Source organism: Coenobita brevimanus, chromosome 110 (assembly GCF_032717465.1).
Source record: "Coenobita brevimanus isolate Jiangsu-jjx chromosome 110, ASM3271746v2, whole genome shotgun sequence".
NCBI lineage: Eukaryota > Metazoa > Arthropoda > Malacostraca > Decapoda > Coenobitidae > Coenobita > Coenobita brevimanus.
The window spans coordinates 35101434-35117560 of record NC_137063.1 but is presented as its reverse complement, the minus strand read 5'-3'; the positions used below and the strand labels follow the sequence as shown (position 1 = coordinate 35117560).

At 42.8% G+C, this 16127-nt stretch overlaps 1 protein-coding gene across 1 annotated transcript in view; it reads right to left on the bottom strand.

The window, feature by feature from the left end:
- Zwilch (zwilch kinetochore protein) overlaps positions 1 to 16127 on the bottom strand; it is a 200053-nt gene that overhangs the window by 22956 nt on the left and 160970 nt on the right. Inside the window, exons 11-12 of the mRNA XM_080286254.1 lie at positions 11610 to 11779; positions 4187 to 4278 (exon numbers count right to left, since the gene is read on the bottom strand). Coding sequence (XP_080142380.1) covers positions 4187 to 4278; positions 11610 to 11779 — 262 coding nt within the window. The remainder of the gene's footprint in view (positions 1 to 4186; positions 4279 to 11609; positions 11780 to 16127) is intronic.

Below are 16127 nucleotides of genomic sequence, written 5' to 3'. Positions count from 1 at the left end.
ATGTGTCAAGTGGGTTGGTGGAGGGTTAGTGCCCCTCCCTGTAAAACAAATAACTCAGAGAAAAATGGCCACCCCGTACGAGATTATGACGTCTGGCAACAGACAGATAGATAGACAGACATATAGATAGATAGATAGATAGAGACAGATAGGTAGATAGATAGAGATAGATATAGATATACAGTAAAAGCTCAATGAACCGGCATCCGATGCATCGGCACATCTGTATAACCAGAATGCAAATTCGATCCAGCATGGGGTTGAAAATATTCTGGATACTGGTCATCACTGATTCAAATTGCCCTTCCTTCCACTTCATCAGCTCCTGACCTTGTTCCTTCCACTTCTCCTCCTCCACTATCTGAATCCTCATCTCATGATCCTGATGATCCCCCTATATATAATTCTTGACAAGTTCTGTACAGTACAGGATAAAGTAGTATATGAAGCTAGGTTTTCAAAATTATTTTGGCCTGTAACATAAGCTAAATTTTTCTTTCAGTAATTTTTGGTAATGTTTGCTGGTTTGTGATCAGTCCCAAGTTTGGTACTATTTCATTTGCTTGACCTCCCAGAAACTTTCTAACAGTAACATTCGGTTATCCGGAAAATTCCATATCGGGAATGGAAGAATCCCCATGCATTCCAGTTAATTGAGCATTTACTGTATATATTATATCTACCTATCTATGTAGAGTTGTGAGTAAAAGATGGAAGAAGAGCATAAGAGAGAATGGATCAGTTGGGTCAAGGATTGTGTGGGTAAGATTGAAAGTTGGAATACAAATGTGGGCGATTGTGTGTGTGTATGCGCCAACGCAAGATCGTGCAAGCAGAGTGAGAGAAGAGTTCTGGACAAATGTGGGAGTGTGCATGGAAAAGTTTGGAAGGAATGAGTGAGTGTTTTTGATTGGTGATTTGAATGGTAAAGTAGGGAATGTGAAGGTGGATGGAAAAGTTGGTGAGTGGGGTGTGCCTGCTGAGATAGATGAGAATGGCAATGCGTTAGTGGACATTTGTGCTGGGAGGGGGTTGATGATAGCCAATACTCTCTTCACGCACAAGATGATAAACAGGTATACATGGTGAGTGATGAGAAGGGTGGGTAGTGAACTGAATGAAAGGAAGGCAATGACTGATTATGTGTGTGTGGATTAAAGGATGCAAAAATGTGTAATGGATGCAAGAGCTTATAGAGGTTGGGGGAGTAGACTTTCTGACCACTACTTGGTGGTGGCCAGAATCAAGGTCCAATTAGGATGGAGAAATAGAAGAAGGAAGGGATGGGAAGAAGGAGTATTTGTAAGAAGAGTGGAAAGGTTACAAGAGGATGAGAAAAAGGCAAAGTATAAGAGAGAAGTGGAGGAACGATTGGGCAAATATGAAATGGAGTAGATGGGGGACATGGAAGGTGTGTGCAGGATATTTACAGAAGAAATATGTGCAGCATGTGATGTGGTGTGTGGGATGAAGAGAAGATAGAGGGGTGTGCAAGGAACAGCATGGTGGAATAAAGAGGTAAGACAGGCTGTGGCACAAAAGAAGAAAGCATACAATGAATGGATGAGAAACAGGGGCGTGGAAGAAGTTGAGAGGCGGAAGAGTTATATGCAGAAAGAAAGAGAGAGGTGAAAAGATTAGTAAGAAAGAGTAAGAAGAGAGCGGATGAGGAATTTGGAAGGAACTTGAGTGTAAAGTGGAGGGACTGTAAGAAAATGTTCCGGAAAGAGGTGAAAAGAGTAAGATAGGGTGGAAGTGAGGTTAGCAGGGGAGTGAAAGATAAAAATGGTAGATTACTAGTGGAGAAGGGAGAAAAAGTGAGCAGATGGAGAGAACACTTTAAGGAATTGCTGAACATAGAGGATGGAAGTAATGCGAGTATAAGTGCCTAGGGAATGGCTGGGAGGAGGGAGGTGAGAAGACAGGAAGAAATCAGTAGGATAGAAGTTGTGAAAGCAATGAAGACAGTTAAATTAGGGAAATCCCCAGGAACTGATGGAGTGTGTGGTGAAATGCTGAAGTATGGGGGAAAGATAGTAGTAGAATGGATGTGGAAAATGTGCAGATTGGCCTAGGAGAAAGGTAGAGTCCCGGAGGATTGGAAGTCAGGTATAATTATTCCCTTGTACAAAGGAAAAAGGAAAAAAGAAGTGTGTGGTAGTCATAGGGGCATCTGTCTTCTTAGTATAATAGGAAAAGTGTATGGTAGGATACTTACTGACAGCGTTAGAGAAAGAACAGAGGAATTAGTTGGAGAAGAACAGGGAGCCTTTAGGAAGGGAAGAGGTTGTGTAGATCAGATATTCATTCTTAGATCTTTAGTGAAAACGTTTCTAGAGAAGGGAAAGAAGTTGTATACGGCTTTCATGGATTTGGAGAAAGCATATGACAGGGTGGATAGACAAGGATTGTGGAAAGTATTAAGAATATATGGTGTAGATGGAAAGTTGATGAATGCTGTGAAGAGTATGTATGTATGATGGTGTTAAGGCAGCAGTGAATGTGGATGGTGAACTGAGTGAATTTTTCTCTTTGAAGGTTGGGTTGAAACAGGGATGTGTCATGTCTCCATGGTTGTTCAATCTGTACATGGATGGGGTAATAAAAGAGGTACAAGGTAAGGTAGTGGATGTTGGAATGGCCCTGGTGAGAGAAGCTAGTGTTTGGAAACTCCCTGTACTGTTGTTTGCAGATGATACTGTGTTGTTGAGTGAAGACGAAGGAGAGCTGCAAGGCTTGGTGGATGAGTTTGGGAGAGTGTGTAATAAACAGAATCTAAAGGTGCATGTAGGGAAGAGTAAAGTGATGGTCTTTGAGAGAGGTGAAGTCAGTGAATGTACAGTGAGGTTGGATGGTGAGGAAATGGAAAATGTGAGTCCATTTAAGTACTTGGGTAGTGTGATGAGTAAGGATGGAAGTTTGGAGGATGAAGTGCTTGAAACGGTACAACAAGGAAGAAGGGTTGCTGGTTCCTTGAAAGCAGTGATAAGAAACAGGGAAGTGAGCATGGAAGTGAAAAAGTTACTACATGACAGTATTGTGATACAAACTCTAACGAATGGAAGTGAAACTTGGATGTTGTTGGAAGAACACAAGTTAGAAGTGAGAGCAGTGGAAATGAGTTATTTGAGAGGAGCCTGTGGAGTCACATGGAGAGACAGGCTGACAAATGAGGATATAAAGGAGCATTGTGGTGTGGATGTGGATGTGGTAGGAAGCGTTAGGAGGAACACACTGAGGTGGTTTGGCCATGTGGAGAGGATGGAGGGTGAGAGACTGACAAGGAGGGTGTATGTGAGTTAGGTAGTGGGGGGGGAGAGGGAGGGGGAGGCTGAGGATGAGATGGAGGGATTGGGTGGAGAGGTATATGAGAGAGGGGGATGTGAGTTGTAGGCAGGGCAGTGAAATGGCGGGGGACAGGGCGATGTGGAGGCGATTTGTTTATGGCCACCCCATACGGGACTGAGGCGTCTGGCAACAGATAAATAGATAGAAAGATAGATAGATATTCACTCGACCCTCCATTTTCCAGACTAAAAGGGGGGGAGGACCAGTCTGGAAACCCCAAATGTCCTGTAATCGCAAAAGTCCGGCCCCACATACCACTTCTCTTACTTTTACCATACTTTGTCCGAATTCTCCAATATTGTCCAGCAATTATTCCAATATTCTAGAGCATTCTGGAATGTAGGCTACCTATACCAACATAACTAACACACACAGTACATGAAATAATAACACTGACACAATAACATAAACATAAACAGTAAATAACATAAATATAAATATAAATAATGCCACGAGCTGGAAGGAACCGGTGGGGTGAAGCAGGATGGTGGCCATGATGCTTTTCATGTATGAAAATATCTTTCTGTGTGTGTTACAAATGGCCTCTATCGAGTCTAAACCTTGCTAAAATTATACAGTGTTGTGCAGCAGACTGCTTATAGTTTTATCTGACGGAAAAATGGCCGGACTTCCGTGAGAATCCCGGACTTGTACAGGCATATAACAGGCATCTGATAATATTGCCCAGCCTCAGCCCATTTCCATGAAATCCAAAATCCGGGAAATAGGGGAACAGGAATTGAAGAGTCGAGTGGAGAGAGAGAGAGGGAGAGAGAGAGAGAGAGAGAGAGAGAGAGAGAGAGAGATACATATAGATAGATAGATAGATAGCACCAACCTGTGAAGTAGCTCATGGACTAAAGATGTATCCAGCTTGAGAGAGAACGTGTGAGTCAAACCTGGTTCCTCATCCTTTAGCTGATTCAATACCTGTGTATGGAAAAGAATAAACACTGTACTGAGTATCATCAATTTCAAATTCAGTTTTATTTGCAGTTTATGACACAGATGGAATACTTGGGTAGCCACCATTCTCCCTAAAGCAAACAGCTACACAAATTTATCACATATCTATGCAAATGCATACACAGCTCATTAAATTATTTCATACCTGTAAAATAAAAAACGGCAATTCAATATCCACTGTCATAAGGTATACAGCTAAGCTACTGCTGAGCATTTTAAGGCAGGTAACTGACACACTGGCTGTGAACCAGGGACACTAAACAATACCTTACTGCAATGAACTGACTCCTTCAGTACTACATGCCTTTGTAGGGTCATGGAGTATCAATGGTACAACTCTGTGCAAAATGAATGACTTAAATAAATGAATGATCCATGAACCCAAACTGAAGCCTATTATCCACTTAATATGTGAATGCCAACTCCAGCTATATAGGAACAAAGCAATCTTCCCTGAGATTGATTCTGATCACAGGGTGATATCTGAGTCAGCTCAGGGAGAAGACCCAAGTGAAGAGCTATGAAGCTCACGACTGGAACAAATCAACTGTTTCTGTCAGGAGATACTTATAAGGGGAAGAGTCAATGCCCAGGGGTTTGCATAGGGGAATCCTCATGGGTGGGGTCGAAGGGTGAGTAAGGCAAGGTGCCCTGTGGGCCTCACCCCAAGTGGGTGAGTGAGTGAGTGACTGGCCTACAACCATGGTGGCATTACAAGAATGAAAAACCTCTTAGAGATTTGACCCAAACCAAAAATGTACATGATGCTGTGTAGTAAAACAAGAGATATAATGTATACTATTCTATCCAAAGTATTCGTAGATCAAACCCCGTTTGTCTGGTAAAGCAAACCCACAAACTGCAGGAAAGCAACTGCCCCAACAGGGCTGTTCCATGCAATAAACTGATGTTCCTTTGCAGAGGAGAGAACACTTCGCTGTGGTGAGGAATGGAGAAGTAACTAATCAAAGCACACAATAAAAATACCAAACAACCAAGTGCAATGAAGGGTTTGTGAGGCACAGTTGTGATCAATATATTCCTTTACAGTCTTACAGTATAAATGTTCAGTGTGTTTTCAAAGCAACACAAACAAGTATGGTAATACTCATGAACACTAGAAGGATTGGAATCAAGCAATAGTAGCTGAGAACCCAACATATGTAAAAATGTTATTGACTGCTGCTGTAGTACAAGAATAATAATAATAATAATATTAGTACCAATAACAGTGGTTGGTGGAAGCGCTCACCATCCACTCACTCAATGTAGTGCTGCTTTAGGTGTTTGCCCTTTCCTCTCTTTCATCCTTCCTCTTCTTTTTTTTCCTTCATTCTTTCCTCTTCCTTCTACCGTTGGGTGACTTTACACTCCCTCTTCTATCTTTCTTTCCTTCATTCTATTCTCTTTCTGCCTATGGGTGACTCTACACTTAGTGACAGGACAAATGGTTTCCTGTACACCAGGAAACCATTTACTATGCTGGGTGGTAACCATATAACCAAATTATGGTGCCTGGTGGTTTAGTGGGTAATTCCAGTGCTCCAATTGGATTGAGCCTATGTAGGTTTATATCCAAGCAATGGTTGGGGTTTATTGCTCACGTAATACCACTCAGGGATGAGTGAGGCTAGCCAATCTCATCTTTCTTGTCTGGACCAACTTGCCTAGCTCCGGGTTCATACGCTCCTCACGAGGTGACATAAGAATGAATGATGGATGAATAATAATAGGCTCTGACAGTGGTGAAGGTGCACTTGAAGCACATACAGTAATCCTGTGTTGCATTGCACTTAATCTTTTGCACTGTGAATTATAATTGTTTAACACTGCACATTCTGTTCTTACTTGCACCACGCCAGTTGCAACACACCAGTGTTGCACTCTGCACTTAATCCTTTGCACTCTGAATTCTAATTTCTTAACACTGCACAACACTGTAAATTCCCATGTGGTCTAGTGGCAAGGTATTGCAGTTTATTCACTGTTTATTTACAAAAACAAGCACGTGGGGAGCCATGGTGATGAGCGTGCAGTCATGATGGTAGGTAGGCGGGAACTGGGGAGGATGAAGAGGCATTCTAGTGGACGTTGGCAGAACTATGCGCCAAAACACAGCTGCTCGTCACCGTGCGGCAAATTCAAAGTAGGGTTGAAAACGTGTGTGTGTGTGTGTGTGTTCTGACCTAATTGTTCTTACCTAATTGTATCTTTACAGGAATGAGTCAAGCTCGTACTGTCCCGTGTCTTAAACCATATTTATCGTACATATCTTTAAATTTGTGAATTGTTTTGGAACACACTATTTCATTCGGCAGTGCATTCCACTGATCAATTGCTCTGTTTGGGAAACTGAATTCCTTACGTCTTTATCACCTCTCTTCTTATGCAGTGTTTTGCAATGTCCTCTTGCTGATGCTTCTCCATATATTAAGTAATCATTTATGTCCATTTTCTCCTTCCCTGATATGCACTTATATAGCATTATCATGTCACCTCTTTTCCTTCTCTCCTGTAGTGTTGGTAGATTCAGTTTATTTAGTCTTTCTTCGTAGCATAGGTCCCTTAAGCTTGGTATCCATCTTGTAGCGGCCCTTTGAACTTTTTCAATCTTGTCTATGTGTTTTTTGACATGAGGACTCCAGACTACTGATGCATATTCCAGGGTTGGTCTAATGAATGATGTTATTATCCTTCTTAGCATGTCTTCATTTATGTATGTGAATGCTATTCTCATATTTGCAAGCAGTGTATACATGTTCCGTACCTTCTCGCTGATGTGGTCAGCCGGAGATAGTCTGTTATTGATAATCACACCTAGGTCCTTCTCTCTTTCTGATGTGTATAGGGTTTTATTTCCTAACTTATAATCCCAATCAGGTCTTTTTCCACTTTTACCAAACTTGATTACATGACACTTGTCCACATTGAATTCCATTTGCCATGTATTACTCCATTCATGAAGTTTATTTAATTCTTCTTGAAGCTCTTTACAAGAGTCTGTGTTAGTAATTCTCCTTTGTATTTTTGCATCATCTGCAAATATATTCAGATAGCTCTCATTTCCAGTATTACTGTTTATATCATTTATATACACTAAAAACATGATTGGTGCCAGCACTGAACCCTGTGGTACTCCACTAGTCACTTCTTTCCATGATGAGTAGTTTCCTCTTAGTACTGTTCTCATTTCTCTTTTTATGAGAAAATCTTGCATCCAACAAAACAGTTTGCCTCGAATTTCTCCTTGATGGTACAGCTTCCATAAAAGTCTTTGGTGTGGTACTATGTCAAAAGCTTTCTTGAAATCATAGTAGCTCAACAGATTAGTAACACATGATTTTCCTTTTCTGAAACCAAACTGTCTTTCTGTTATCATACTGTGTTCTTCTAGATGATTTACCCAAGCTTTTCTTATAAGCTTTTCTAATACCTTGCTTACAACACTGGTCAGTGATACTGGTCGGTAGATGAGTGGATTTTGTCTATTTCCTTTCTTGCATAAGGGGACAATATTTGCTTTCTACCAAATATCAGGTAGTTTACCTTGACTCAAGGATTTCTTGAGAATTAAAATTAATGGTTTACTTAACTGCTTTGCACATTCTCGTAGTACCCAACATGAAATTTCATCAGGACCACTTGCTTTTCCTCTGTCTAATTTACTTAACTCCTCCTGTATTACTTTTTCTGCTATTTGTATATCTGGTAGTATGTGTGGACATGCATGTTCCACAGAGTCCCTGTCAAAATTTTTTGAGTGTGTCCGAGGACCCGAGCCCAAAATGTCCGGGACTTGGGAATCCGGGTCTTACAGGGATTACTGTAATAATAATAAAATGGTCTTTTGTTTCATAAAAAAGCCAGTTTTCCACATAACTTCAGAGGTGCCTGAAACATATGTGTAACACTGCAATACAAGAACTGACATTATTCATATACCGTATTTGCCTGTTTATAGGGTGACTCTTGAACCTCGTAAAAAACAAATGCCCAAAATTGTGGGTTGTCCTAAACACCGGGTATAAAATCCTAAACTCTACATCCTGTGGTTGTGGGATCCATAGGTGTGACAGGGAACATCACCAAACACTCACCTTGACCCTTGTTTCCCTGAATATAGTACATATACTGTCAAAAACTGTTGAAATTACTAACATCATCATCAAACACAACTTGTTTTCTATATGAAAGCAAAGTTTTATAAAAAAAAATACAAAATATCTCCATGGATACAGCCATGAGGACATAAGAAAGATGAGTAACCTACTGAGCCCACACCATGAACACCATCGTGTGTCTCGGCAGCAACTGGCTGAGTGGCTGGGTAGTTTACAAGTTACCACCGAGCGCAGGGTTGCCAGGTCCGAAGCAGGGCTCATTACCAACAGTGATAAACAACAGTGACACTGCTGTAGTAGTAGTAGTAGTTGTTCCCTACGCAGTCTGGGTGAACAGCCCCGAGTCCCTTAGGAAGGCCATGGCCGAGACCGGGCTTTCCCACAGAGCTCTCAAAGAGTGTATGTTGTGTTGTTGGCATAGGTGATTGTGTGCAATGCAGTCTTCCATAATTTGCTTAATAGTATGGGGTGCTGTGTTGCATCCTTGACAGGCATCAGCGACAGAGTCATCCAGTCTCTTCTGGTAGCTTAATAGGGCTGGATGATACCCACATCTCAGTCTGGCCAGGTGGACCCTGTCCTCACGAGGAAGATAGGATTCAGAAGGGTGGATGTCAGGAGGCCGTGCATGCAGCTGTGTGTTGTCTTTAAGTGACTGAATGGAGCGGCGAGTGATCTGAGTGTGGATATGCTTCTGGAAGCTGGTCTGAGGTGGGCGAGGGGGGAGAGATGACAGTATTTGTGTATGATATCGTGTGCTGGGTGTTGTTTTGATGTTCCTTGGTGTGGGTGGATGTGCTGCCATGTACTGTAGTGGATGCTGTGGGTTTGTGGAGGCTGCAGCAAGAAACTGGGTGCCTCTCAAGTCTAGGTGATCCTTGACTTTGAGGACTTTGGTTTCTTGATGTAGGTGGTCTGTGGGTGTAGTAGCTGTGCAGCCTGTGATTATTTTTAGGGCCTTGTTCTGTATGGTCTGTAGAGTGTTGTAGTGTGTTTTGGTCAGGTTAGAAGCCCAGGCAGGGCTTGCATAATTCATCACTGAACATATGTATTGTTTGTATACTGTGGTGGTGGTTTCTTTGTTGTGTTCGAATGTTGTATGGGCAAGTGACCTCAAAGCACTGAGTCTTGGTGTTATTCCTGGTGGATTAACTTCAGTCCTACAACCACTTGATGTCTGTCTGAATAAACCATTCGAAGACTGCATCCTTGAGCAATGGAACAAGTGGATGATCAGCGGTAAAAAGTCGTATACAAGTGGTGGGAATATGCGTGCTCCAGGTGTGGACGTGCTGTGTGATTTTATTATCAAGGCATGGAATGACATTTCTGTGGAAACAGTCATCAATTCTTTCAAGAAATGTGAATATCCAATTCAGTGGATGGCACAGAAGATGACATTTAGTGGGCGGATGAGGAAGAGGAAGCCAAAGCTGAAGTTACATCTTTGAATTCAGAGTTTGATCCTTACGACAAAGAACTGCAAACTTTAACACAGGATGAAGTTGATGAAATGATAATGTCAGATGTGAATGATACTGATTTTGAAGGTTTTTAATGACTGATTTTGAAGGTTTTTAATCACTGCTACATCCAAGGCCTTGCCATGTGCCATGTGAACTGGAAAAGCCAACCCTTGTATGCCTTGAAGTCATGCACATTGTGGAGGCGTGCAAACTTCTTGGCTGCAGCCTTCAACTTGGTCCCAGGTACAAGCACGCTGGCACTCCGCTGCTGGCTGTACCAAACCAAAGTCGACTGGTCGATGCTGGCTTGGTGGCAAGGCTGGGATATCTCCTTGCGGTCACCTTTTCGAGTGGTAACACTGTAGTCCTGTCTGTATTGAATCAGCTTGTTCTGTGATCTCTTGATATCAAATATGGTTGAACGGGCCAAGTCATATTCAAGCAGAATGCGTGAAGTTGGCCAGGCCATGTCAACCTTGCCCAGTGTCTCATGCTTCTTCTCCAAAGTCAAAACCGTTCTCTTTCGTACCTTAGGTGGTGGTGGGACCATCATCACACACATGAGAATACCACAGAGTAAGATTAAGGTCTGCAGAAGGTAAGGCACTGCCACAAACACGACAATGGAAGCTAAAGGCATCCCTTTTTCATGCATGTCTCAGAATCAAAGCACACATTCTTTAAAATTACAGTGCAACATACAATAATCAAATTTACGAGACAGGTCCCTCTTCTAATATACTATAGCAGTAGCTGTGTGTGTGTGTGTGTGTGTGTGTGTGTGTGTGTGTGTGTGTGTGTGTTTTGGGCAGCTGAAACTACACATTCAAATCACACCAAAACTGGCAAAAAAATCACAAAACAATCACTGATGTGAAAAAACTTGGTCCCATCACAATTGAAAAAAAAAAAAACTTTTACTATATTTACTGAGAGATCAAATTTTGACCATAAAAAGCTACTCCCGGCGCCCAGTCAGTTGCCGTGGCCGAGTGGTTAATATCTTGGACTTGCATGCGGGCAACTTGGGTTCCATTCCCGAAGCTGCAAATAACACGATCAATTGGTTAGCTGCAAAAAATCCACATGACAATGTTAGACTAGAACAGCACATAAACAGACCATCATGGGCCCTTCGATGTGACCTTGATGGCCGATAGTGACAAGTTAAACTAGAACAGCACACAAACGTGACTCAGATTACCTGAAATGATCGCAACGCACGTGTGAAGTGCGAGGAAACGAGTGAGAAGCATGAGGAAATGAGTGAAAATCACAAGAAAGTGAGCGCGCAGTGCGAGAGCCCTCCGCAGGAGCAGGTGCAAGAAAGCCTGAAAGGCCCACAAGCATTTGTTTAGTTCTAGGTGCACAAATAACAACAGATTAAATGCTATGCATCTACTAAACAAAAAAACTGAAGAGATCTAAGAATATAGTACTAATTTCTGCCAAGAGATAATCAAGTGCTGACAAGGTTAAGTCAATGTACAGTGTTGTGGTCAAGAGTTCCTCTACACTATCGACAATCTCTCAATATCTGATGAGATCTCATTAATGTATCCAGTAATATTCAAGTAGACTGAAAGGGCAGAAATCTCACTTCACCAGTTTGGAACCCCAGATATGCAAAATTACACATCACAGCAATTATACATGCTGATGATGATGATAAACAAAATAAACTTGAAAAATATTTAACAGTACCAACTTTTCCAGTGAGATGAGCAAGTGCAGGCAAGGGTAAGTTGAGGTAAGTGCGAAGGACAACCACCACTTCTAGGGCCACATGTAGTCTACCCAGCTGCTTCACCATCACATCATGTGACTCATCACCACTCACGAACCACGACAGCTGTTCAATCGTTGCCAAATCTCCATCTTGTAAAAAATATTAATAACAAATAAATGAATAAAAAAGGCATTATAAAGCTAAGTGCAATGGATGGCCACCACCTCTAAAACCAGCTACAGTCTACCCAGCTGGTTCACATCTTGGAACTTATTACCACTCACTACCCATGGCAGCTAATTTACTAATGCAAGTGTCCATCCATCCATACATGAAAAAGAGAGAGAGAGAGAGAGAGAGAGAGAGAGGGAATCAGTTTCACAATCTACCTCACCCAACTACCCACTTGCTACATAATACACATAAACATTATGCCATGCCTCCTCTTACAGAATCCCCATCTTAAAGATGGCCATAATACAGCTGATGTTTTCTTACGTGAAATTTATTATTTATTATACCTTTTTCACTACCCTATTTACTGTCTCATGCACCACAAGTTTCCAATAAGTTTCCGCATCCCCCCACAGAACCAAACCCCACCCAGGCTGCCTCTGCTCATGCATAAAGGAAAAAAATTCTATGGTCAAATTTACCCTTGGAAAGTGTTTATACTGTTATAAATCGTAGCCCATCATCTTCACTGATGTTTATACTATCAGATATGCAAAAAATAAAAAATAAATAAATAAATAAAACAGATGAATAAATGTACAGAAATGAAGCGAGAATAAACCTTATTCAGGTGAAAACTAGCTTCCAACAACTTTCCAACATCACTGTGAAAAATTTTTCCTGTGATGTGCAGTTGCAAAGGACATGTCTACATGTAGAAATTCACTAGCTTTCAAATGAGCTTGGTTTCAATTTGATACGTCCAATAGTTTTTGAATAAACCGGAAAAAAATACGAAAATCGTCTAAAAAAGTCTGGTTTGTTTATTATTTTGTATGTTATTAGTGACACTGTAACAAACAAAACTCTATCAGTTTTGTGGGCCAAAGGTTAAGGAAGGCCATGATAAAATCCACATTGTTATAACCCTTATTGTTATTGAGAAAATGAATTTTGAAAAGTACTATGGGTTGCATACGGTAACAGCACATACGCTCTGGCCCATGGGCTGAGTATGTTCGTCTTTCAGAACTTTTCCCAAAATAATTATTTGCTCACATCTTTGCTTTACAAAGGTATGCATAAGAAATCATCAGCTTGATCATGCTTTCTTAGGACTTTTGATGCAACCTACACTTTACGAGTAAAATGACTGAAAGAAGAGTATTTTCCTTATATATAGTAAACACACATTCTGTACCTTACAATACAATAGTATACAAACCAGACAAATAAGCTGGTTACTCACGTCCTCCAGCAGTGTTGTAGTGTTTCTTAAGAGTTGCAGAGAGGAGGACAGGTACGATCACAGCCTGTGTGCGTGTGTGTGTGAGTATTTGTGATGTGTGTGTGTGTGTGTGTGTGTGTGTGTGTGTGTGTGTGTGTGTGTGCGCGCACGTGCGTGCGTGATGGGTGGGTAGGTGGGTGGGTGTGGGTGTGTGTGTGTGTGTGTGCGCGTGCGTGCGTGATGGGTGGGTGGGTGGGTGGGTGTGGGTGTGTGTCTGTAATGTGATTTACTGATGTATGCTTTCATCAGTATGGTACTGATGAAAGTATAGTCCTGTGCAGAGCGGCACATCACAAACAGGACATATATAGTTGGTGCCCCTCTTCCTCTTGTGCAAATAGCACAGTAAACATCACAGCCTTTTCCTGTCAGGGATTCTCTCCAGGGTGTGGTGCAGTGTTGAGTCCAAGCATGTCCTATCATCCACATATTGACGCGCTTGGACGGCGGTGCTCCTCCATCTCCTTGCCTCCATACTCCTGCTGGAGATGCAGTGGCAGGAGCTGGCTGAGTAACTCCTGATGGGCCAGCTACTGCAGGAGGGGGAGCGGTTGTGGCAGTAGACTGTAGCACCAGTCGAGCAGGGCAGTACTCCCAAGGTGGATGGAAAGCTGATGACAGGAAGAGCTGGAGCTCACATTTCATCAGCCCTCAGGACTACTGTAGTTCCTGACCATCCCCCTTTGCTGAACTTTTTCAGTGTCTCAGTAAAACAGAGAGTAGGCCAGCATGCTAAGCCAACTCCGCTCTTTCTTTACCCCTGCACAATTGTTGACTCTATACAGGGGTTTTATCCGCCCCTGTGTGGAGTACAACTCTCATGTGTGGGGAGGCTCCCCACATACAGATCTTCTCAAGAGGGTGGAGTCAAAGGCTTTTCGTCTCATTAACTCTCCTCCTCTTACTGACTCCCTTCAACCTCTGTCTCTTCGCCGCACTGTTGCATCTTTATCTCTTTTCTATCGCTACTTTAATGGTCACTGCTCCTCTGAACTGTCTGCCTGCATTCCTCCACCTATACAACGGGTGCGTAGCACCCGTCTGGCAGCAAACTCTCATCCCTTTTCTGTCCAACTCTCTAATGCAAGAGTTAACCGTTACTCCCAGTCTTTCATTTATGCAACAGGTCAGCTCTGGAACTGTCTCCCTCTGTCTGTATTTCCTGCTGCCTATGATCTCCAGTCTTTCAAACGCAGTGTGTCCAGGCATCTCAAAATGATCAGATCTTGAATTTGGCTCTCTATTGTATTTTGTTTTTCTCTTGGAGGGAACTGTTACTGCGGGCTCTTGGCCTTTGGTTCCTTCTTCCTTGCATAAAAAAAAAAATGCTCTCCAATACATGTTTCTCTAACTATCAACACTAAACTACAGTGCTCGTCAGAAGTAACGAGCGCCCTGCGTCCCTCCTATGAAACAAGCCTTTCAACATTGAAAAAAGATATAAGTAATGCAATTTATTTACCTTTAGTTCTTCGTAGGGTATCCTTTACGCTTCTTCACGGACCTGAGATGTCTTGGAAGTGAAAGGGCGAGGTTCCTGAGGTGCTGGAGGGGTATTTTGTCCCAGAAGTCATGAATGGTGGCTTCCAGCTTAGGCAGAGAGCTCACGTCCTTCCCTTGGAGATTCTTCTTTACGAGATACCAGAGGTTGTCTATCGGGTTGAGGTCTGGGCTATTTCCTCACCAGTCTTTCATGAATGATACCTCGCAGTCACGAAGCCAACTGGTTACCGATTTGGCATTATGAGCAGGTGCACCGTCCTGCTGAAACACTCATGCACCTGTTAGCTTGAATGACTCAGGTAAATGATCACACAGAAGCTCCAGATATACATCCTGATTCACTCTGCAGTTCTTGGGAAGCACAACAAGCTTCCCCAAACCCTTACCAGAAAAGCAACCCCATACCATGAGTGAATCAGGATGTTTAACTGTGCTTTCAACATACCGTGGGTCAAGTGGGTCACTACCTTTGCGCCGGTACACACGTGCTCCTCTGTTACAGGTTACACTAAACGTTGCCTCATCAGACCACAACACTGATAACCATTGCTCCTCACCCCAATTAAGGTATTTGTTAGCAAAGGCAAGCCTACGAAGTCACTGGTTGCTAGGGAGAAGAGGCTTTCTCACAGGCCTGTGACTTGTATAACCAAGTTCATGGACCCTTCGAGACACTGTGCACACAGAAACCTCACCAAACACTTCCGGGTTGCTCTCCTTTATTATCCTTGCACTCACATGAGGATTTGACTCCACTGTATGTTTTAAAACATTAACAGACCTCGGAGAAGTTTTCCTAGGCCTACCAGACCGCGGTATCTTTGTGGGAACGTCACCACTGTTTTCCACTCGAAAACGTGCGCACCACCTACGCACTGACGATCGAGCCACGCCAACCAATTCACTAATTTCCTTCGTTTGGTGACCTGCCTCCTTTAGAGCAATGATCTAGGATATGATGTCACTTGATAGTTCACGGGTAGGTGCCATAACAAAGTAGCAAAAGCCAAGACACTGCGGGACACTCGGTAAAAAATGGCACAAAATGAGAGGGAGACGCGGCAGAGTTCCTCTCTCTCAGGCAGCCCGTAGGCAACTGAGGTGGGAACCAACCAGCGCGTACGAAGGCCTCAGGGTACCGTGACGTCATGCTAGCGTTGCAAACTTGTGGCTCAATTTTTACTACCAAAAATGGGTGATTCTTTTTTGGCCATAAGTATTGCGCACCCGGCCACAGGCGCTCGATACTTCTGCCGAGCACTGTACATGCACAGTACACACTACACTTCCTTTTCAAAATTAAATAAAAGAAAAATGGCACAGTACAACAAGGCCTCGGAGTCCCGGGGGAGGGGGGGGGAGACATAAATGCCCCCACCATGCGCCCCTCTCCCGGTGACGACTCTTTGAGCTTCCTGGATCCACTGTCTGACTCACTTCTTCGTCATATCTGCAACATTCGCAGCCTTTCCTCTAAATTTCTCTCTGTCGAACACCACCTCTCCTCCTCTAAACCTCACCTTCTTTTCCTT